This window comes from Papaver somniferum, chromosome 1, assembly GCF_003573695.1.
Source record: "Papaver somniferum cultivar HN1 chromosome 1, ASM357369v1, whole genome shotgun sequence".
NCBI lineage: Eukaryota > Viridiplantae > Streptophyta > Magnoliopsida > Ranunculales > Papaveraceae > Papaver > Papaver somniferum.
In genome coordinates this window covers 80,559,789-80,584,470 of record NC_039358.1, presented here as the reverse complement: position 1 = coordinate 80,584,470, position 24,682 = coordinate 80,559,789, and the positions used below count along the sequence as shown (strand labels likewise).

General features: G+C 36.8%; 2 protein-coding genes across 2 annotated transcripts; both read right to left on the bottom strand.

Moving 5' to 3' along the window:
* Window positions 1-681: 681 nt before the first annotated feature.
* On the bottom strand, window positions 682-2,809 carry LOC113291720. The gene is made up of 2 exons (XM_026541219.1): window positions 1,608-2,809; window positions 682-1,441 (listed from the first exon to the last, which is right to left on the bottom strand). Exons 1-2 carry the CDS (start codon window positions 2,706-2,708, stop codon window positions 1,433-1,435), a joined length of 1,110 nt encoding a protein of 369 aa, XP_026397004.1. The 5' UTR covers window positions 2,709-2,809; the 3' UTR covers window positions 682-1,432.
* An 8,083-nt stretch (window positions 2,810-10,892) lies between these two features.
* LOC113342696 lies at window positions 10,893-12,155 on the bottom strand. Its single transcript, XM_026587174.1, has one exon. The coding sequence runs from the start codon at window positions 12,153-12,155 to the stop codon at window positions 10,893-10,895; it is 1,263 nt and encodes a 420-aa protein (XP_026442959.1).
* Between the last annotated feature and the right edge of the window lie 12,527 nt (window positions 12,156-24,682).

Below are 24,682 nucleotides of genomic sequence, written 5' to 3'. Positions count from 1 at the left end.
TCAGTAAGCAGAAATAAAGTAGAAAAATACATGTGTAAGGGCACAAACTACGTACAGGTCCGAAGTATAGGAGAATAAGTGAGTGTTGCAACAAAATATATGCCATGCGCATGCGCATGCACATGCAATAATAGAAAGAGAACAATGATCAGAATAAACACGTGATGTAATAAAAAAAACTATTATATGAAGTTATCACACAAGCTCAAAAATTAACAGAAACTATTTTGATCTATAAGCAGAACTTAAGCTTGAATCTTGAAAGGTTGTTAACCATTCTTAATGATAACAGAGTACTCTACACTCAAAGAAACTAAATTTCCTGAAAGCTTAAGTAAACCCATGCTTACTGAATTCAGAATGTCCAAGTCCAACACCAAGCAGATGCTAAGCTAGAACTATGAATCTTGAAAATCTGTTATCTAGTCTAACAAGCAAATTATCAAACATACCGGTTCTGAATTGGTTAAGACATGAGATATTGCAAGTAAAACTTTGCTTTCCCAAAAAGAAATCGCTTACCAGCATTATACCTTGGGAATCCGAGCATCGTAATTCCTATGTGCAGCCTAGGTATGTGTTGTTGAAGTGTTTGAAAGGAGTGAAACTAGAAGTTTTTCAAAAGATATTCTTTCAACTTTCATGGAAAAAATTATGTTTGAAAATAAGCCCAGCTCAAGAAAAATTAAGACCAGTTCATGACTGGTACTAGCTTAATATCATAAAATATTTAGTGATATATCTGCAGAATCTAATTTTCGTAGTCTTTGAGAATTTGAACCAAATCAATAAGAACTGATTGATTCATCAGAAGAAGAATAAAAGAACTTAAGATGTGCAGAACAAACCAAAGGAAGGAACATATCTTAGATTGTTACATTTGAAATCCAAGCTGGTGGAAGCCAGAACAACTGTGAACACCCTGAATTAGACACTAGAGGACCAATACTGCGCCAAACACACCATCTTTTTCAGTGCTTGTGCAGACGGATTTATTTCTATAGTATATGCAATTTCCTTTATATCCTGAAAAATCAGGAGCTGAGGCAGAAAATGAGCAATTGTCACCTAAGAACAAAACATGATCATCCAAGCTTTCCACAATTCGACCCAGTGCTGCAAGTCTTAATTTAGCTTGTGGACTTTTAAATAGACTGTAGACTCTGAAATATACAGATCACTCTGCGCAACAAGAGAACCATCATTGTGATCATTATCGGTGCTTAGATATTTGTCAACCATTAACAGCTCTCCATCTGATTCCACCAAACACAGGATATGCAAATTCTGAAATGATTATAGAAGGGTTAACAGCTACAGCTCTTTCCATTGGTATCCACTGCATAGAATCCACCTTTGTAACATATAACAGCATCATAAGGAGATGTTCAATCATCACTTAAAGTCCGCAAATTCATCGCTCTGAAGACGGCTAATTTTCCTGACACGCGTATATTCATGATCACATAATCATAGCCAACACTCCAAGGAGGATTAAACCTTTTTTTTTCTTTTTTTTATTTATTGCAAACTAGTTTAATTTGAATAATTACAATGGACCAAGTACTAAACCATAAAACAAATAAAGAGGAATGTGGATTTCATACCCCTTTGGCAGCCATTATAGCTCTCTTCAATTCCTCTCCCACTTCATCTTTCGAACTCTCAGAACCACTGGAGTTCTTTTCTTCTCCACCATTCTTCTTATTTCTCCACTGCTCAAACCCAGGTGTAGATGGCGAGGATGAGGATACCACATTTTTGCTAGCACTTCCACTTCCTCTGCGACTTTTCAATGTCGAACCTCCCAAATTCAATTCATCAACACTCTCCTTCAATATTCTATTCTCTCTTTTCAAACCCTCAACTTCATTTTGCATCCATAAACACAATCCTTTCAACACTTCCAAATCTCCCTCACTCCCATCCTTATTCTTCTTCTTCTGAGAATTCACTTCCACCTTCTCCTCAACTCGCTCCACTGCAATCTTATCAACAGTTAAAAAAGGCATCCTTTGCTTCTGGCCAAAATCTGGCGGAAAATTCACTCCCCATCGACATTTAACAACAGCCTTCTTAGTAATAGGCAAAAGGGTTTTTGCCCTAACTTCAACACCAGAGAAAACCCCATCACCACCATTACGAAATTCAGTCAATTCTTTCCAAACCAATGGTCGCTCTAACATAACACCAATATCATCAGTGAAATGGTTTTTTTCACCATTTTCTTTAGTAAATGAAGGGGTTTTAGGGTTAGGGTTAGTTAAAGGAGCAGAAACAGCAGTCTTTTTTAATGAAAAGTCGCCAAATTGGGGTTTGATTTGAAGAAAAAAACTAGGGTTAGGGTTACCAAAAAGATTAAACTGAGCAGACATGATAAGAGGTGAATTTTGAGGAGAACCAAAGAAACCCACACCAGATTTCAAAGAGATTGAAAATGGGGTTTGAGTTGTTGATGATATGTTGGGTGAGTAAGAGAATTTGAGAGATGGACCATTGATTGAATTAGTACGAATACCAAATGAAAGATCTGAGGAGTCTCCTGCTGTGAGTATTGATAGAAATGGAAACCCTAATACACTAATCGGGATTTTTGCTCTCAGAAGTGGATTTTGATATTGAGATTTTGGATTATTTTCGGTTTGGTTTTGTGGTTGGTTTAGAGTTGGCTGCTTTTGATCTTCTCGGAGTTTCAGTGATGCCTTCATCTCTCACTTACTCTCTAGGGTTTTCTCTGGTAAGCTGCTTCACTCCTCGGTCTCGAGTTCGGAGTTCAAACTCGAGTTTTAACTATTGGCTTGCTGTTGTGGCCAGCTTAAGTCAAAGGTTACAGGAGACATCGTAATCTTACGGATAAAGTGATAAGATTGTACTAACCGTAGCACCTGAGAAGTCGTGGATGAAAAATTGAAAATATTTACGAAAGGGTTATTTACAAGGCACTGCGTCCGGTGAATTCCTATCACCTCTCCGTTGGAATGGTTAGACTTGAGAGTAGTCACGTGTTCACCCCCTCCCTCCCAGGATATCTTGTTTAACTTGGGGTCGCCTAATAAACAAGGGAAGATTTTGAGTTTAAGATTTTATTTCTACCGGATGTTCTGTCTTCCGCACAACGATTCCAGATCGGTTGATTTGAATTGTGGACAAACCTGCAGATTATATGTTCCCAGATAAATTTTCATATATTTTTTTCTGTGATTGTGACTACAGCTTTCGCCTCAACCCATTTTGAAAAGTAATCACTAGCGATTATCAGAAATCTTCTGCCACCCGGAGCCTGTATCATTTAGGTGAGTTAGTTTCCAGGCGCTTTTGAGATCGGAGATCCCAGACTGTTACTCATTTCACTGTTGTTTTATGAGCAGTTTTGAGCAGTAAAGTTATCTGTTTACTCATTTAGGTGGGAGATATGAGTGTATATACTTTACCGTTTTGAATGGTCCTATAATGTCCAGTGTCCACTGGAGGAATGGCCATGGACTCAGCACATTGCGTTGCAGCTCAGCTGGTGCGTGTATTGTGCTTGCATACCTGCATGCATTTCAAGTAGTATTACTTTCAGACTTCAAGAGTCTCATAACAAGCTATTTATGGTTCAGTTGATATGAGTTTTCGTGTCTGAACTACATGATTATGCATGAATGAGAGGTTTCTTCATGAGCTTAATAGTTTCAGATAGATTCGAGATAAGATGTTTAGTAGCATCATGAGAAGTTTAAGATGTATGCTTCTAGATATGAGCTCAAGATGTATGTTTTGCATAATGATTTAGAGTTCAGGTTTACCTCTGGCACTTGTCACGTGTATTTTTTATCAGTTCGGTTGTGTGTCCCATGCTTGGCCAGAATTAGCCCTGAGATCAGGCTTTATCAGGCTTTATCTGCTAAGGATTTTTTTCCTTCATGATTTTGCAGTCACTTATGTGTGTATCGTCCATTATTAGTTTTCCTTGCTTTCTATTATACATCTCAGGAGTGGGTCCATGCATGTTCTTCTGTATAGGTCGTTGCCTCTTAGTTGATATCTTGCAGATCTGACCACAACTTTTCTTGCCTCCTGATAGTCAGATGAGAGTTTTCTGGCTTTGAGGTAGTTATAAATGTCTTTCATCCAGGATTGATCTGTTTCTTCTTGTGTTAGATGTAAATTCTAGACTTGCATTTCAGCTTTCTCAGCCTCGATATGGTCGATGGCATGGATCTCTAGCACACCCACATTTATGGTTCTTGTACACGCCCCATGTATCGCAGTTCTTAAGAGAGCTAGTGCCTCTGCATGCGCGACCTAGTTTCTCTTTACATGCCTTATGATCACCTTTTTTGAAGCTTGAGATGAGTTTGCTCACTAAGTCTTTGTATCGAGCCATCTTAGTGTTCTTTGTTTCGAACCGTCCTTCAACCTGCTTTGATGTTAGTTGGGAGTCGGTATAAATAATGAACTCTCTGATATTGAGGTTTTTTGCAGCCAAAAGTCCTTGAATTAACGCTCATATTTAACTTCATTGTTAGTCGGGTTGAAGGCTAATATGTAAGAAAATTCAATAAAGCTATTTTCTAGAGTGATGATGACTATTCCAGCTCCTCCACCTCTTTCATTTGAAGCTCCATCTGCATATGTTTTCCAAACTCCTTGTGTCTTAAGTGATGATTCATCATTCATAGGTAACACTTCTGGTTTTGGTGTATGTGGTATTGCTAGCTGTTCTTCGCAGAACTTGAGGTCGAAGGTTGGATCTTCAACTGGGAAGTCGACCAGAAAATCTACTACTGCTTGTCCCTTAATTGTTATTTTGGACAGATAGCTTAGCCCAAATTGATTCAGGTGAATTCCCCATTTGGCGAGCCTTCATGTCTTGTTTTCTTAAGTCAATACACTCTCAACCGGATACTCAGTGACGACATTCATTTTTCATCTCGAGAAGTATGGCTTCAACTTAATTGAGGAATAGTAGATAAAAAAAAAACTTTCTCGAGCTGCGAATACCTTGTCTCCGGGTCTGTGAGGGTTTTGCTGATGAAGTAGATTGGTCTTTCTTTATCCTCTTCAACTCTGACCAGTATTGCGCTTATTGTAGTTGGGGTGTTAGATATATAGAGGTACATCTCCTCACCTGGTACTGGGGAAGAAAGAATTGACACAAATGATAGGTAGGTTTTGATCTGCTCAAAGACCGTCTGATATTCATAATCCCATTTGAATCCTTTCTTTTTCCACAGTAGGTTGAAAAAATGCTTGCATTTGTCAGACAATCTGGATATAAACCTATTTAAAGTTGTTAGCTTTCCAGTCAGCATCTAGATATCTTTCTTACAAATTGGAGGTGGCATATCCAATATGGCTCTGACCTTTGCAGGATCGACCTCAATGTCGTTTTTGGTGACCATGTAGCCAATGAAGTTTCCACTCTGAACACCAAAGGCACACTTGAAAAGGTTCACCTTCACTATGTGTTGTCTCAGGACATAGAACGTTTTCAGCAGGTCGGGGTGATGATCCGTTTTTTATTTTGCTCTTAACGACCATGTCGTTTACGGAGCATTCCATTGTTTCTCCAATCAGATCTCTAAACATCTTGTTTATCAATATTTGATAAGTACTTCCTGCATTCTTCAAATCGAATGGCATGGCTTTGAAGCAGTACAGTCTGTTATCTGTGATAAACGTCGTGTATTCTTCATCTCTGGGTTCATTGAAATCTGGTTATATCGTGAATACCATTCATGAATGATAGGCGTTTATAGCCTGTCATGGCTTCTATCATTTTATCCATGTTTGGGAGAGGATAATTTTCTTTAGGGCAAGCCTTGTTTATGTAATTGCAGGAAATCCTACAACGCACCCCTTGTATTATCATGACTATGATTTCTAGATATAAACTTATTTGATATGAAAATAAAGATAAAGATAATGAAAATAGAAAATAAGACACAAGATTTACGTGGTTCGATCAATTTGATCTACATCCACGGGGTTAGGGATCTTCACTATGATTGTTTGTGATTACATCTTGATTACATGGAGACTCCATTAATGAGTATTTGGAGCTCTAAGTTGGTAGAGGAAGAAGAAGGAAATAATAATAATACCAATTCTAAAAAAACCTCTTCTCTCTCTCTGATTTTCCCTTTATATAGGTGTTTACATAGTGGATGACAACTCACATGTAGTGGAGTACAACTCATATTATCTCGCGCCCAAACTACATTCTCGCAAGCTTCGCCACCTTCTCGCAAGCTCTCTCTATAACTTCGCATGCTTTATCTATAATTTTGCAAACTCTTACCGTTGTGCGATATTTGGATCCTACATCTTGCCTCTTTTTCCTTGAATATTGCTTGAAGAGCGATCTTTAAGGAAAAATTCACTTTGTAGTAGTAGTTGTTGGAGGAACGAGCGAAAGAATATTGGACTTGAAAAGTACGTACTTGCCTCTATTCTTTTGTGAAGTTCCGGAGCGTTGCGAAGTAAATAAGAAGTATTTGTCCTTGAATAATAAATATTTCCTCTATTCGTGCGAAATTATTACTTCATTTTTGGTGAGGATTCTTGTTGTTGTACGTCCACTTTGGAAATGATTCTTGCCGAGGAGATAAAGAACATAAAATGTTTTCTTGGTAATCCATAGTTGCCTCTGTTCTTTATCTATGAAGGTACAATCCTTGAGAAAATGTTGAATGTGCGAATTGTTTCCTCATTCTTATCTTTGCACGCTAAAATTGATGTAGCTTTAAATTGCCTCCATTCTCCATTTCTCTGGGTTTTTCTTTAGTGTATGCATTCCTCTTCGTGTAGTTATTGTTCCTCACAAGTTCTTACTTGTGTTTCATCTTTCCTTTTTCCTGCACTATTAGTATCTCATAACAGTATGATCATAATATCAAGTCTGCGGCATTTTCACTGCCTCAGTTTCATTTCCATGTGCATATTCGCAAGCTTGTTTGATTACATATAATCATTCTCGCAAGCTTACTTGGTTAATCATTTTCTTATGTGGTCTTATTTTGCCTTCCTAGTTAAAGGTCTTATTTTGCCTTCCTAGTTAAAGGTCTTATTTTGCCACTTCTTGTCATTGCGACAAAATCGCAGGTTGTCTTTGCACTTTCATGCAAAAACCCATTGATCTTGCCTTAACTTTCTCTTTTGTATTATTGCCTCTTCAGGATTGTTGCGACAATATGACAGGCCTAAATATTCTTGCAAAAATAAAGCCCCATGACATTGTCGTCTTGCGACGAAATCGCAGGACGTCTTCACACTTTCATGTAATGACCCATTGATCTCGTCTTATATTTTTCTCTAGTATTATTGCCTCTTCAGGATTGTTGCACAAATATGACAAGCCTTAATACCCTTGCGAGTAAAAATCCTCATGACATTTGCGTCTTAAGACACTTATCAGCTCCCTAATGGAGGGTGCCGCCCTTATCTCCCCCTGGTTGACCCTTCAAGGAGGCGTACTTCTACCATACAAGGTTAGATCCTCCCATCCGGTCTTAACAACAACCAGTTGTTTTCGCAGCCTCTTATCCCTTTTACCTATAGGGATTATGATTACGAGACTGCACCCTAAGTGGGGTTTTTTCCGGGTCGAGTGCAGTATAAGCCAAGACTTTTCAAGAATGGCAAGGACGCTTCAAACGCCCCTTTCACTCTTGACTCAACCGTGTACCTCGGCGCCTTGATCAGATTCTGCACTCCTTGGGAGAGTCCTTATTACCTTAGTCTCCCAACCTAAGTCATATGCTTAGGCTGAGAATCCAAGGTGCCTCTCCCGGATGGGCTTTATTGACCCCAAATCTCCATGACTCAGGTTCCAAGGGAGGTGTAACCTTTTCCCTGAGTCATGCTACAGGTACCCCCTTCTATGACGTACTTTAGGTCTTACATTTGCCTCTTGCGAAATTTTATTCGCGAACTAGGGTGTACGCCATAAAGGTTCGCCCCGTTCTAATCTTAGATTTTTATGGATCTTAGATTGTCTCTTGCGAAATTTTCGCGTTTCTTTGTTATTTTATTCTTTCACTCATTCTTTCATTCTCATAATATCATATCATTTTACGCAAAGTAAATATTCAAGAGAAGTTCTAATACATTATAATTGTGAAATCTTTGTAATTGTGAAATCTTTGTAATTCTGCGATTGTTTCGGATTTTGTAAATCATATCAAAAATCTTTTTATTCTCTGTAAAAGAAATATTCTAGAGAAACATCTAAATTATATTTTCTCAGTTTTCTGTAATTTTGAAATCTCGCAATCTTTGTAATTTTGAAGTCTTTGTAATCTGGAAATCTTAGTAATCTTTATAATCTTTAAATCGTGCGATTGAATCGCTTTTTTGTAAATCAAATCAAAAATCTTTTTATTCGTTCTTAGTATAAAGTAAAATGTTCAAGGAAGTGGTACTTATCTTTCATGTGAGTCGCTGTTGTTGTCAAAGAAGTGAATAAATGCCTTGAAATGTATGAATTTCGCGCAACAAAAAGAAGTGTGAGAAGTGAGACTTGAACCCTTGATCTGCTTCTTGGATTTTCTCGCACCATACCAACTGTGCTAAGCCTCTTTTGCGAAATAATCAAAGTTCTTGCAAAGTAATCAAATTCCAACTGTGTAAGAGGCAATTCTGTATAAATTTCGCATAATAAAAATAAACATGCGAGAAGCAAGAATTGATCCCGCGACCTGCTGCTTGCATTCATGCCTCTTGACCAACTATGCTAACCTTCTCTTGTGAAATAATCAAAGAGTATACGAAGTAATCAAATATCAACTCTGCGAAATGAATATTTGCGAAGCAAAAATTATTTGGTCGCAGGGAGAATCGAACCAATGTCCTCTAGTTTGCGTACTCCTTCTCTAACCAACTGCGCTACTTGTTGCTTGTGAAAGAAACACACAATGCTGTACTTTATTCCATTTCTTCGCCTTTAGGATTTCAAAAATGTGCGAAAAATTAAGCTCGATGAGGGATTCGAACTTGAGTCTTACAACTCACTCTAGCGAAGCTTGACCAACTGTGCTACCTCTTGTTTGCGAACTAATGAAATAATATTGCGAAATTATTCATTGTTTCGCTATCTGTAAAAAGAAGAAAACTATGCTCGCAGGGAAGTTCGAACTTGCGACCACGAACGTACATATTGTTCTCTTGACCAACTGTTCAAGAATCTCTTTGCAAAATAAACGCACAATGTTTTTCTCTTATTCTTTTATTCTCCCATGCAAATGAGAAGAAAATGAAAAATATGTGTCTCTACGAAATTCGAACCCGTGACCTATCGCTTACTCGCTCCTACTCAAACCATCTGTCCGAATTTCTGTTTGTGATAAAAATTGCAGCATTTGCCTCTTATCTTTTCTTCGTCCTTCCTTAACTTCTTTCACATTTGCCTTCTTCTCCTGAACATGAAAATCTTCCACTGAAACTTCCATTTTCTCTTTAAGTTTCACCACAACAACTAATTTTTTCTCTCACTCTTTTCATGTCTTTGAATTGTTGATGATGTTTACTCCCTGAAAGTGTGATTTCTTCCATAAAATTTCCATTTTTGAACCTAAATTTTGTAGATCTAAAAAAATATGAACAGTAGCTAATCTTCATGAAAATTTCTTGAATCAACAAGTTACAGGAAGGATAAATCCTTTACTCGTTCCCTGTTTCTAGCGCCATTATATAATTGCAGGAAATCCTACAACACACCCCTTGTATTATCATGACTATGATTTCTAGATCTAAACTTATTTCATATGAAAATAAAGATAAGGATAATGAAAATAGAAAATAAGACACAAGATTTACGTGGTTCGATCAATTTGATCTACATCCACGGGATTAGGGATCTTCATTATGATTGTTTGTAATTACATCTTGATTACATGAAGACTCCATTAATGAGTATTTGGAACTCTAAGTTGGTAGAGGAAGAACAAGGAAATAATAATAATACCAATTCTAAAAAAAACCTCTTCTCTCTCTCTCTGACTTTCCCTTTATATAGATGTTTACATAGTGGATGACAGCTCATATGTAGTGGAGTACAGCTCATATTATCTCGCGCCCAAACTACATTCTCGCAAGCTTCGCTACCTTCTCGCAAGCTCTCTCTATAACTTCGCAGGCTCTATCTATAATTTCGCAAACTCTTACCGTTGTGGGATATTTGGATCCTACAGTTAAGATTGGAAAAGTCTACACATACTCTGACCTTTCCATTCATTTTCATGACAACAACTATGTTTAATATCCAGGTGGGTTTTGACACTCTCTGATTTTATTGGCAAGTAGCATTCTTTTAACGTTTGCGTTGATAACATCGTATAGCTTGTCTGTAATCTTTTATTTTCTGCTTCACAGGTTTAACATTTGGTCAATACACAATGAATGGAAAGCAATGGATGGATCGATACCTGGCTCATCTAACATCTTCCAGGAAAAGATGTCGATGTTATGCTTTAGTAGTTTGATCATGCTCAACTTTTCTTCAGGTGAAAGATCTATTCCCACAAAGTTAATCTTGGATTCATCATCTATACCCATGACGATTTCTTCAAGGAGTTCTACTACCTCTTCTTTGAATTCTCAACCTGGATTTTCAGGTATTTACTTTTCTTTAGGTTCTGTTATGAGGAGCTTTTTCGGGATGGCTGCTAAGGAGTGCAGTTCAACAAGTTTTCTTTTTATCCTGGCTCTCCTCCCTAACAGCTTTAATTGCTATCTCCTTCGACCTTCGTTGGGATCTTCTTGTTGTGCTAATGATAAAACAGATAGTTCTTTGGAAACAACTTGATTACCCTTGATCACATATTCCCCTGAGCTGGTCATCAACTTTAATTTTTGATGGTATTTGGACGGTACAGCTTGCATTTCATGGAGCCAGTCTCTTCCCAAGATTAATTGTAAAGTGATTTGGTATTCAATACCACGAAAGCAACATTTATCTTGATAGGTCCGGCTTCCACAGTCAGAGTGATCTCACCCATCGGGTAAGTCCTTGAGTCGTTAAAGCCCATAATAGCTGAGTCGTTAGCTCTCAGTGATCCTTCTTTAGTGAGCTCCATCTTCTCTGCTTCTTGGAGGAATATAATGTCACAAGTTGACCCTTGATCTATGAGGATTTTTCTGCAATCCCATCCGCCAATGACAAGTTCAACTACCAAGGCGTCTGAATGTGGAAAAGTTACACCTGCTAAATCTTTGGCAGTGAACCTTATGTCATCAGATGGGAGTAACAATCCTTCGCAGCTGGCATGCATGCAGGTGACGTTAAACTCACACAGTTTCCTCTTTATATCTGTTAGGTCAATGTGAGCATCGGGTCCAGATCGAGGCACAAAATAGATCATGTTCACCATCCCCTTGACTTGTCTGGGTAGAGATTTGTTGTTCTGAGTTACTTGTTTTTGCACAACGAACTCAGTCAGATGTCCTTTTTTCACCATATCATGAATGAATCTTAGCATATTTTTACAATCGTTTGTATGGTGGACAGTTGTTTCATGGTAAGCACATAAAGATTTGTTGTTTCCTTCATTTCTCATCTTTGTTGGAGATGAGAAATGCGGCTTGTTATTCATATGTTTCAGTATGACCTCTGGAAGTGCGTTCAGCTTTGCAAAGTGTTTTCTTTCCTCTAGCCATTGTGCTGCTGACTCGGCTCTATAAATCTTTTCTTTAAAGGATTGATCTGGCGATCTCGGAGAATATGTCCTTTTATCACCTGAATGTTGGACAGCTAAATACACTTTGTGTTTTGCTGCTTCAGGTGACAGTTCTTGGTCCTGTTTTCTCATGACCCATTTTTCAGCTTTATGATAAACCTCCTCGAGAGATTCTAGCACTTTTCCAGAAAATGAGTCTATGATTTTACCCTTTTGTAGAGCGATCCTGGAAAATGGACATATAAATTTTTCTTGAGATTTATCTACAGGTGTTGCTGCTGCTTTAAACCTCCTTAAGAAGTCTGTGAAACTTTCATTTAGTTGTTGCGCAATTCTGAATACATTTTCTAAAACATCTGCTTGTTTTATATTACAGGAGTAACTATGTATGAAGAGAGTTTTAATGTCGTTAAAGCTATGAACTGAATTTGATGGAAAGCATTTGAACCATGCTACTGCATCGTCTTCAAAGCTGCTTGGAAAGAAGTGTGCCATGATATATGTGTTCTCAAGATGGATAGCCACCTGTTGTTCTTAGTGAAAGATGTGCTTATTTGGGTTGGTATACCCTTTGAATCCTTTGAAATGAGGTAAATGCAACTTTTCAGGGAGTCGACACTCTCTGTTCTCTCTTTATAATAGACCATCTTTAAAAGTATAAGTTGGTTCTGATCTTGGTTTATTGATGAAAAGCTTGAATCGGTCCTCATGCTCTTTAAACATCCATTCTAGTTTAGAATCAAGTGATTCCTGGATAATGTTTGTAGGGAGCCAACAGATCTGATTTAGAGTTTCCTGTCTGCTTGTTGATAGATACTGATTTGTGAGCGAGCTTTGGTTACTAAACTGTTTTCGTAGTTGTTCTTGATTCTCCGTGATTGTCCTTGGCGGATGAGTTATGTTAGTTGTTGAAGATAATGGAATAGGTGCTTGCCTCTATTCTGGCATCTCAGGTGCTGGTGGAGTCATCTGATTGACCCTATCATTTAAAGTTAAGATTGATTTCATTAAATCCTGAAACATTTCATGTGGGATCTGCACCACCAGATAGGTGCTCAGAGGGGGAGCCCTTGAGAGGTTTCTTCTTGATACAAGTGTCACTGTTTTTCCCACCAAAACTGCTAATGGCTGACCTTTTGGGCCCAACATAGTGGATGGCGTGACTGGGATTTCACCTCGTGAGCTAGTTGGCTCAGGTCGACGGTCAGCTGATGTACTATCTCGACCTGGAGGTGTTTTCTGTATCTGAGGTTTGGTAATTGGCGTCTGTGCGTCAAGTATTTTGCTTGTTGGGGGTGCCACCTCAGATGTTGGTGTCCGACCTAGGGAAGTTACTCCAGGTCGTGGAGGTAATACTCTTTTTGATGTTGAACTCGTCATATATTTGTACTACATAGAGAGACAATCAACCGTGAGAGTTTGTACCCTGAAAAATCTTTCTTGATTTGGGGTAATTATTATTTTATACCCCAGACTAGAAGATTCTATTAGGACACAATAATCAGGTTTATTGTTGTGGAAGTTAGAACTATGATGATCTGTAACAAACTATCAAGTGAATTATATGAAAATCGATAATTCACGACATGATTTTCAGATGTGAAGATACTCATGTTTCATAGATGTTATTCTTCTTTTGGATGCAAGAAAATATCTCGGATTCCCTGTGATTTTCATTTCGAATTTTGATAATATATCATATCGTTATTATGCTCAATCATAAATTACATATTCGTAAGAGATTCAAACATCGATAATCCCTTATATATGTGGATAGAAAATAACATGAAAAAAATTATTCATAAAATCTTCTTTTAAAATCATTCCTGAAAAAGTGGGGGTACAACAACCACACCCAATATTTCGCTTAACAATCTGTATGGAGAAACTCCAATATACTTTCTAGAGAATCAACTAGACAGTCAGACTCAATCTAGATAAAAAGTATATCAAAGAGTTTATATCTCAATCTCTCGATTTGATATATACTCAAGCAAATAGAAATATGCGAGTCTTTATCAAATACTAGAGAGATAACTTGGATGGTACCAAAGGCCAATATCCAAGTGTCAATCAATTTAAATCAACAACCAAAAGGTCGGATATCCTAATTGATTGAACAACGCACAACCTGTGATATTTCAATTATATAAAAAAATATAATGCGGAAAAGAAATAACACAGACACCAGAATTTTGTTAACGAGGAAACCGCAAATGCAGAAAAACCCCGGGACCTAGTCCAGATTGAACACACACTGTATTAAGCCGCTACAGACACTAGCCTACTCCAAATTAACTTCGGTATGGACTGTAGTTGAACCCCAATCATTCTCACACTGATCCAAGGTACAGTTATGCTCCTACGTCTTTGATCCCAGCAGGATGCTACGTACTTGATTCCCTTAGCTGATCTCACCCACAACTAAGAGTTGCTACGACCCAAAGTCCAAGACTTTAATAAACAAATCTGTATCACACAGAAAAGTCTACAGTAATAGATAAATCCGTCTCCCACGAATATACCTACGAGTTTTGTTCCGTCTTTTGATAAATCAAGGTGACATGAACCAATTGATAAACCAGACTTATATTCCCGAAGAACAGCCTAGTATTATCAATCACCTCACCATAATCTTAATCGACGCAGCGAAAAAAGATATTGCGGAATCACAAACAATGAGACGAAGTTTTTGTGATTTCTTTTATATCTTTCCTATCGGAGATATCAATCTCAAGCCAATTATTATAATTGTACTCGTACGATAGAAACAACAAGATCATATCACACAACTACAAGAAAGTAGTATCGGTCTGGCTTCACAATCCCAATGAAGTCTTTAAATCGTTAACCTAGTTTAGAAGAAGAAACCAAAGGTTAAAGGAGAATCAACTCTAGCTTAGCACAACTAGTATCACACAAAAGGTGTGGGGATTAGGTTTCCCAGTTGCTAGAGTTCTCCCTTATATATTCTTTCAAATCAGGGTTTGCAATCAATGTTAGCTTGGTAACAAAGCATTCAATATTCATTGTTGGATGAAAACCTGATTAGATTCAAGCTAATATCTTTCAACCATTAGATCGAAAACTAGATTGTTACACACAAATAAAATGCACGTTTCTAGGCTTGTGTAACCGTACCCAAACTTGTACATTTTTTGGTTCAACAATAGTCAACCAAATGGTTAATTAGCTATATGATCACTTTCATATCAACCATATTCTTCTTCGCCATAACTAGTTCAAGTGACTCAAATGAACTAGTTAGAGAGTTTTTCAATTGCAAGGAAATCTTATGTAACTACACAAGACACAATTGAAGCAAAAACGATTTGATTCACTCGAATCGGTTCATGAACTATATAGCCATGGTTTGCAATTTGCATTCCTTAGTTAATGTAAGAATAAGTTCACAAACATCGTTTTAAATATAACCTACTGAAGTTTGCGGACTGGGTTCGCGGACTTAAGTTCCCGGACGGAGTTCACAAACTCCAGCAGAATTTCTCGGGACGAGAACTTTCGCCAGTTCGGGGACTTGGCTCACGCCACCATTCCAGTTCTCTTGATCAACAAAGTTCACAAACTTCGGTTCAAGGAATAAGGACTTATACATATATGTGTTTCCACAACAATGCTTATATCCTTCAATGGTTATATAATCTAAACTCTCATTTCAATCATTGAAACATTCTTAGAGGACGTTGATATTCTATAGTTGTTATTCACAAACTGTTTTTCGTCAAAGTAAATAATTTTCAAAGTGATTGAAACTTGTCATGACTTTCGTCACTAGGAAAAGATGAACTTGGCTAAAGCGAAAGCTTACCAACACATATTTCGAGAAATAGATAGACGAGATAAACTCGGCTCGAAATAGAAAATGTGTATAATCTAAGTCTATATAGCAAAACGACTTTTGTCTCAAGATAGAATATAAATAGACTTTTGAGTGATATATAAGTTCAAGTCTCCACATACCTTTTAGTCGATGAAGATCCACCGGTTCCTTGAGTAGTCCTTCGTCTTGTATGATGATTGCCATGGAGTTCTTGAGCTCAACTACACTTTCTATCCTAGTCTGAGACCTTAGCTATAGTATAGTAGAAATCAAGACTTATAGTTTTGATCACTAACATTGACAAACATGCTTGAGATAGCAACGCATGCGAGTTCGACCGAGCAATGCTATAACAATCTCCCCCTTTGTCAATTTTAGTGACAAAACTATCAATACATATGGAATACAAAAAATAAATAAATTAACTTTTGTAGCTCCTATTCCGCATGTCTAATCTTCAACATTACTCGAAATCTTCGTCACTTCCAAGTACTCCAATGATCCCAAAGGTTGTAAGTTCAGCTTCAACATTGTTGAAAATCCGTAGCTATAACAACGAGAAAACAAGAATTCTCAATCATTGTTATACAATGTCATGGTATCATTACACAGCGTCAAAGTTTAATTGTAACACAACTTCAACAATAATACTATGGCGATATGTATCACTCCCCCTTAGTCAATACTCCATCTCACATGGAAACCACTCCCCCTTATATAATGATCCGAAAACCACATGTATTTGTAGTGTGAACTACATATTAGTTCTCCCTCTTTTTGTCAATAAAATTGGCAAAGGTACAAGAACGGTATCCTAATGAAATTTCCGAAAGAGGCATTTCATGACCAAACGAAAGAAACACATATCTTCTTATCTAGATGCAATCATAAAGCCGAAGCTAAATGAATTCATCAAGGAGTTTATAAAGATACAAGATAACCCCTATAATATTCCACAGCCACACTCCCCACAAATATTTGGCAATTAAGCACAAGTTCAATTAAGAACTCTCCCCCATAAAATGTTATTCCCGAAAGAACAACAAGAGCGACCTTAATTTCGAAAGAAAAGAAGGATTTCTTTGTATGTAACAAATCACATACAAGTATGAATTTGAATCCCAAAAACTCAATTAAATTAACCACAAGAGAACCCATGATTAATTTAATCGAAAGATGCTCAACATAAGTGAACTTATGGAGACTCAAAAAAAAAATACAATTAGATTAATCACAAGAGAACCCACAATTAATCTAATCGAAATACACAACCAAACTAATCACAAAAGTAACCAATTTAATTGGTCATGCTCATCATAAGAAAACTTATGGAGCAACAACTAAATAACCAAACAAGATGATTAATTTAGTTGAAAATGCTCGAAGTAAAGTATCTCGCGGAACAACAACTAAGCTAATCATAAAAATAATCAACTTGGTCATTTTAGTGCTCAACATAAGACACTTTACAGAGCCTTACAGTAATACATAAAATATGGATCAGGGAAGATCAATACTGCAGAATAAACAAAGATTCATTCTATTTTCCATCACTATTCGCATAACGACATTGAGTAGACATAATCCTCGCAAACAAAAGATTTTAACCTATCTTCCATCAAAAATTGACATAATAGGCTTAACTTTTGTATTTGTCAAAAGTCTATTCATTCTTTTATCAATACATGCATATCGACATACGAAAGACTTTACTTTTGACAAGGTATGGGACAATCATAGTTCACGGACGCAAACACACATATCCCATAACAATATTGCAATACATAAAACTATAAATATTAATACTGCAAAAATCATCTTCCAAACAAATTTAGAATTTAAACCAATAAATCTAAAAACATGAAGATGAAAACGTTGGACATAGCTATGTGTAATCACAATAATGGCTATTCCAAACTCCAGTTATTCTTCTAACAAAAACAGGAAAAACATAGAAGATTTACTAGGCAATAAAATCCTATAGAGAACATAATTTGAAACACTAAACCCGGTCAGCAACCAGAAATTGAATATGGACAAGCTCATCAGTTGCTTTCTTCAGTTCGTTTTTCAAAAACTCAAGATTCCTTGTTGCGATTCCGAGTTGTTCACGCACGACTTCAAAATCTCGAAGAAGATTTCCTACCAGTTGTGATGACATCTGAACTGGTAGTTTGTTTTCATGATCAATGGCATGATGGCATGTTATGAAAACAGGATTCTCGTGAAACTCGATAGTCTTCCCCTTATTGACCTCATCATCTTCGTTTCCTCCATTCGTTGTGCACACCAAAAATTGGTAAAACCCTTTGACCTTTCAGAATAGTGTAACAAGGGATGATACAAAAGTGTATAAATAAGTTCCATGGAAAACCCTAGGAGGACTTGTACACGTTCGTGTGGGTCAGGAGTTCGTGCACTGGTGGTCACGACCTTAATGTGTGACCAAAAAAGAATGAAGTTCGTATGTCAACACTAATAGTTGAGAACCAACTATTTGGAGGAAGCACACACAAACAAATTTTTTTCTCAAGGACGAAAGATCATGATTATCTACAAGAGAAAAATTGGAGCGAAGCTCAACAGATTTTTTTTTAAAAAAAAGGAAGGGAAGGAAAACATACAACCTTGACAACACTTCTCAAGACACACTTCTTAAGAGTATGAGCATCCTTCTTAACCACAAAAAGAATGTTGTATTGAATAGCTGTCATGTTGTGTTTAGATGAGCATTTTGCTCACCAATGTTGACTGTTTCTTTTTCTCCTACAAGAGGATTTACAGAAGGAACACTTGACTTTCTTGAGGAAGTTTTATCAAGAGAGAAACAAGAAGTACCTGAGTCAGCCTCTTTCCTTGTCTTTTTGATGCTCCGTTTGAGTCTATTTATGTTGATCTTAAGCTCTGAGACTCGATTATTGATATGAATGTAATCTGGAGCATGAGTCTTGGATCTGCAACCTTCTTCAAGGTGAGACAAGGAATTCGACCTTTCTTTCTTTTTCCTATGCCTTCTTCTCTTTTCAGATTTATTTAAGAAGTCAGTTGCACTACTGCCTTTCTTCCTTCTACCATTGTTGGCATTTTTTGTTTCAAAAATACAACTAAGAAAAGGCTTATCACAGTATTTTTCTTGATTGTCAACAATGCCTTTTACTCCAACAATATGAGAGACAGGTTTAATAACTTCATTAGACACCCATACAAGAATGTTGTGAAGTTTTTCATTCCTTAAACGAAAACGACATTTTCGCTCAGAATGTCCTTTATTCCCGCAATAATAACAGTTAAACGAATTATTCTTAGATGTTCTCATGTGAGATTTAGAAGGAGCACAATCCTTGTTCTTAGACACATTACAAGCTGCAAACGGTTTGTCACATGAAGAATTATCAATAGCTTTAACGAAATTGATCTTACTAGTTTTTGGAGCGTCTATTCCTTTATAGACCAGACCACGTGTATCACGATGTTCTTTACATGCTCCAATCATAGAAGACAATTTTATAGAGCTAGAATTGAATCTACTCATACTCTCTTCTAGTGATTTCACTTTATCAAGAGCAGCTGCAAGGTCAGTCACCAAGGATTTTTCTTTGGCAAGAAGACTAAGTTCTTTTTCATCAAAACATTTTTGTTGAGCGTCATATCTTGCTTCAGCTTCTGCAAGTCTTTCTTTCAACACAAAGAGATTTCGGAGAAGATTATCACATTCAGACCTTTTTGTGCTTACATCTTCTTCACGATGTTTAACGATAGATTTTAGGAGATTATATCCACCATCATATCCTTTAAAGAGTTTTCTCAATTTTCTGTTTTTTTGAAAAAGAGGAGTCATGTACTTACTCAAGAAAGTGGTTGAATTCTTTTCTTTCAAAGCATGGTCAAACAGCTTGATATATTGAGAGACTTCCTCATCGATACTTTGTCCTTCTTCTGAATCACTGTCATCTGAAAGATCATCCAACTTCTCATCAAGAGATTTTTCCCAGTCGAATGCAGATTTAATCAAGGAACATGAGATAGATTTTTTCTCAGAAGCTTCAGGACTTTGAAGCTCACACGAGAGTCTCTGAACTGATGTTGCATTATCAGAGATACTACTCTTGTCCATAGAGTCAGATCGCTACAAACACAGACTTGTAAGGTCTTAAACGTGTTTGCCTGCTCTGATACCAATTGAAAAAGTGGGGGTACAATAACCACACCCAATATTTCGCTTAACAATCTGTATGGACAAACTCCAATATACTTTCTAGAGAATCAACTAGACAGTCAGACTCAATCTAGATAAAAAGTATATCAAAGAGTTTATATCTCAATCTCTCGATTGGATATATACTCAAGCAAATAGAAATGTGCGAGTCTTTATCAAATACTAGAAAGATAACTTGGATGGTACCAAAGACCAATATCCAAGTGTCAATCAATTTAAAGTATATCAAAGAGTTTATATCTCAATCTCTCGATTGGATATATACTCAAGCAAATAGAAATGTGCGAGTCTTTATCAAATACTAGAGAGATAACTTGGATGGTACCAAAGACCAATATCCAAGTGTCAATCAATTTAAATCAACAACCAAAAGGTCAGATATTCTAATTGATTGAACAACGCACAACCTGTGATATTTTAATTATATAACAAAATATAATGCGGAAAAGAAATAACACAGACACCAGAATTTTGTTAACGACGAAACCGCAAATGCAGAAAAACCCTGGGACCTAGTCCAGATTGAACACACACTGTATTAAGCCGCTACAGACACTAGCCTACTCCAAATTAACTTCGGTTTGCACTGTAGTTGAACCCCAATCAATCTCACACTGATCCAAGGTACAATTATGCTCCTACGTCTCTGATCCCAGCAGGATGCTACATACTTGATTCCCTTAGCTGATCTCACCCATAACTAAGAGTTGCTACGACCCAAAGTCGAAGACTTTAATAAACAAATCTGTATCACACAGAAAAGTCTATGGTAATAGATAAATCCGTCTCCCACGAATAGTTCCGTCTTTTGATAAATCAAGGTGAACAAGAACCAATTGATAAACCGGACTTACATTCCCGAAGAACACCCTAGTATTATCAATCAACTCACAATAATCTTAATCGACGCAGCTAAAAAAGATATCGCGGAATCACAAACGATGAGATGAAGTGTTTGTTATTTCTTTTATATCTTGCCTATGGGAGATATCAATTTCAAGCCAATTATTACAATTGTACTCGTACGATAGAAACAACAAGATCAGATCACACAACTACAAGAAAGTAGTATCGGTATGGCTTCACAATCCCAATGAAGTCTTTAAGTCGTTAACCTGGTTTAGAAGAAGAAACCAAAGGTTAAAGGAGAATCGACTCTAGCTTAGCACAACTAGTATCACACAGAACGCTTGGGGATTAGGTTTCCCAGTTTCTAGAGTTCTCCCTTATGTAGTCTTTCAAATCAGGGTTTGAAATCAATGTTAGCTTGGTAACAAAGCATTCAATATTCACCATTAGATGAAAACCTGATTAGATTCAAGCTAATATCTTTCAACCGTTAGATCGAAAACTAGATCGTTACACACAAAAGAAATGCATGTTTCTAGGCTTGTGTAACCGTACCCAAACTTGTACATTTGTTGGTTCAACAATAGTCAACCAAATGGTTAGCCATATGATCACTTTCATATCAACCATATTCTTATTCACCGTAACTAGTTCAAGTGACTCAAATGAACTAGTTAGAGAGTTGTTCAATTGCAAGGAAATCTTATGTAACTACACAAGAAACAATTGAAGCAAAAACGATTTGATTCACTCGAATCGGTTCATGAACCATATAGCCACGGTTTGCAATTTGCATTCCTTAGTTTATATTAGAATAAGTTCACAAACATCGTTTTTAGATATAAACTATTCAAGTTCGCGGACTGGGTTTTCGGACTTAAGTTCCCGGACGGAGTTCACAAACTCCAGCAGAATTCCTCGGGACGAGAACTTCCGCTAGTTCGCGGACTTGGCTCATGCCACCATTCCGGTTCTCTTGATCAACAAAGTTCGCAAACTTCAGTTCAAGGAATAAAGACTTATACATATATGTGTTTCCACAACAATGCTTATATCCTCCAATGGTTATATAATCTAAACTCTCATTTCAATAATTGAAACATTCTTAGAGGACGTTGATATTTTATAGTTCTTATTCACAAACTGTTTTTCGTCAAAGTAAATAATTTTCAAAGTGATTGAAACTTGTCATGACTTTCATCACTAGGTAAAGATGAACTTGGCTAAAGAGAAATCTTACCAACACATATTTCGAGAAATAGATAGACGAGATAAACTCGGCTCGAAATTGAAACTGTGTATAATCTAAGTCTATATAGCAAAACGACTTTTTTCTTAAGATAGAAGATAAATAGACTTTTGAGTGATAGATAAGTTCAAGTCTCCACATACCTTTTAGTCGATGAAGATCCACCGGTTCCTTGAGTAGTCCTTCGTCTTGTATGATCATTTCCATGGAGTTCTTGAGCTCAAGTACACTTTCTATCCTAGTCCGAGACCTTAGCTATATTAGACTAGAAATCAAGACTTATAGTTTTGATCACTAACATTGACAAACATGCTTGAGATAGCAACGCATGCGAGTTCGACGGAGCAGTGCTCTAACAATTCCCATATCAGAGATCGCATTAATTTGTGAATATAATGCTATGAAAATGGAATCATGTGAAAATTTATACATGTACGAAATCAAAATGATGAGATAAAGCTAGATTTATATGAATTATGACATCTATGTACCGAATCATTTAATGATGAACTAAGATCATGCATTTTTATGTTGATAAGAAAAAGATAAGAAAATGCCAGATCTCTATGATTCTTGACTTATATGCTTCAATTTTGAGGTGATAAAGCTTAGATAATATAAGATAGGATACAAAGGAGACCACAATGATCAAAACATTCATCATTAACAAGATTCAAAACAGATTGAAGTAGTAATGCTCAAAAAAATTATCATTAACAAGATTCAAAACAGACCGAAGTAGTAATGCTCAAAACATTCATCATTAACAAGATTCAAAACAGATCTAAGTAATGATGCATCATTACGATCAGGATGTAAGATTGGATGTGATTCGTGCATATCATGTTCAAATCTGTATTAAGATGGTTATAATGCGGATGATTCATGTTAATTATCATGACACACTTAAAATTAATGCGTTTTATGCATAACAGAGCATAGATATACGTTTTCAGAACAAGAAATCATGCATAGATAGAAAATTTCCAGAAAACCATACTTTCTCCCAAATTAGGGTTTTCCGAACATGAAGATTACAATCTATCATGCTTTTTCATAATTCAATCATAATTTAGATGTTAAAACCTGCTTCTAGCACCAATGAAGATGCATATTTCGTGTCTTGGGAGTAGATACTTCGTATACGTACCTACACAGAGTTATGATATGATGATTCGTCTAGTTGATCGCCAATCCTGATCAATTATGGTACTCTTACAGGTGATTATCTCGATTCGAACGTTAGGGTGAAAAGTATTTCTTATTGATCGGTAAAAGTTGTGTACATTGTACTTGGTTTGCAATCATAGCCTTTCTGGCTATTTATACTAGCGTAGTTATCACACATGAATCATGTCTGATTGGAAACCGCCATAACCTAGCGTATATGACGTCATTATCCGCTCAAACATCACTTCCTTCCCGAATGATCTCCCCAACCTGGGTAGAAATCCTTGTCATGAAACTCTTATTCCAGGTCGTGGGATCTCAGTCTTGACTTCTAGTTATGTCTTCGGTCTCTATCTTAATCTTGGGCTCCAGAAATCAGATCGTGCACGTGGTTTGGTATTCGTCTTCGGGTCGTGGTTATGAGAGTATGATGTCCTCTAAGTCTTGCACGTGAAAACACTGGGTGTACCAAAATACACCATAAACTTTTGTTTAGGAAACCTGTATGGACAAAACCTAAATACAATTCCGAGAGTTCAACTTAATGAATCTCAATCGAGGAATAATATTCAGAGTTTTATCTCTTTCTCTCACAATCAGAAAGTTTACAGAACCAAATCCGTGAACCTGATTTACGTGTGAGAGTTCTTGGACGATCTCAAAAATCAATATCCAAGAATCAATCAAGTTGTATCCAACAAACGAGGATGGGCGTATCTACTTTGACTGATTTACGTACAACCTGTGATATTTCAATTATAAAGACAAAAAATATAATGCGGAAAAAAAATAACACAAACACCGGAAATTTTATTAACGAAGAAACCGCAAATGCAGAAAAACCCCGGGACCTGGTCCATATTGAACACCAAAATGTATTAAGCCGCTACAGACACTAGCCTACTACCAATTCACTTCGCACTAGAATGTAGTTGAGACTGAATTAAACCCTCACAATAATTCAGTTACAGTCACGTTACTTACGCCTCTTGAATCCCAGCAGGACTCCGCAAAAATGATTCCCTTAGCTAACGTCCTTTATAACCTAAAAGTTGCTTTAACTCAATTTAAGGCTTTAAACCAATCTGCTTCCCAAAAATAAGCCTATATGTGTGATTTCCTTTTTGATTGTAGATCAAGGTGAGACTGGAAATCGATAGCAATAGACAAAGTCCAGATATCCTCAAAATCCGGACTTATGCTTCCCGAAGAGCACCCTAGATTATTATTCACCTCACAAGTATTAAACTTGTGGAATCAACAAAGTCTGAGACGAAGAGAACTTTGATGATTTCTATATATCTTTATTGATGGAGCAATCTCAACAATCAATCGAGATCAGGATACTCGAGCTATCAAGATAAATAATAGTTGGACCTGGTTTCACGAATCCCTATGAAGTATTTTTAGTCGCTAAACCCTAAAAGGGTTTTAGGAAGAGGACGACTCTATTTTTACAACTAGGACATACAAGAAATAGTATCGGGATTCAAAGATCCCATTTTTTTGAGGTTCCCCTTTTATAGACTTTCAAAGCATAGGTTGCTTTAGGTTTAAGCTAAGATAGATTTGGAACCAAGCAAACAATATCAACCGTTAAATGAATCTTTGAATCTAATTAACATAACAAGATATACACTCTGGTTAGGATGAACCGTAATCGAACTGTGTACAAAGACAACGTTCATGAATGGTTA

Coding starts and splice junctions, on each gene's coding strand:
- LOC113342696 (XM_026587174.1), bottom strand. CDS start 12,155: ATGGCACACTTCTTTCCAAGCAGCTTTGAAGACGATGCAGTAGCATGG.
- LOC113291720 (XM_026541219.1), bottom strand. CDS start 2,708: ATGAAGGCATCACTGAAACTCCGAGAAGATCAAAAGCAGCCAACTCTA.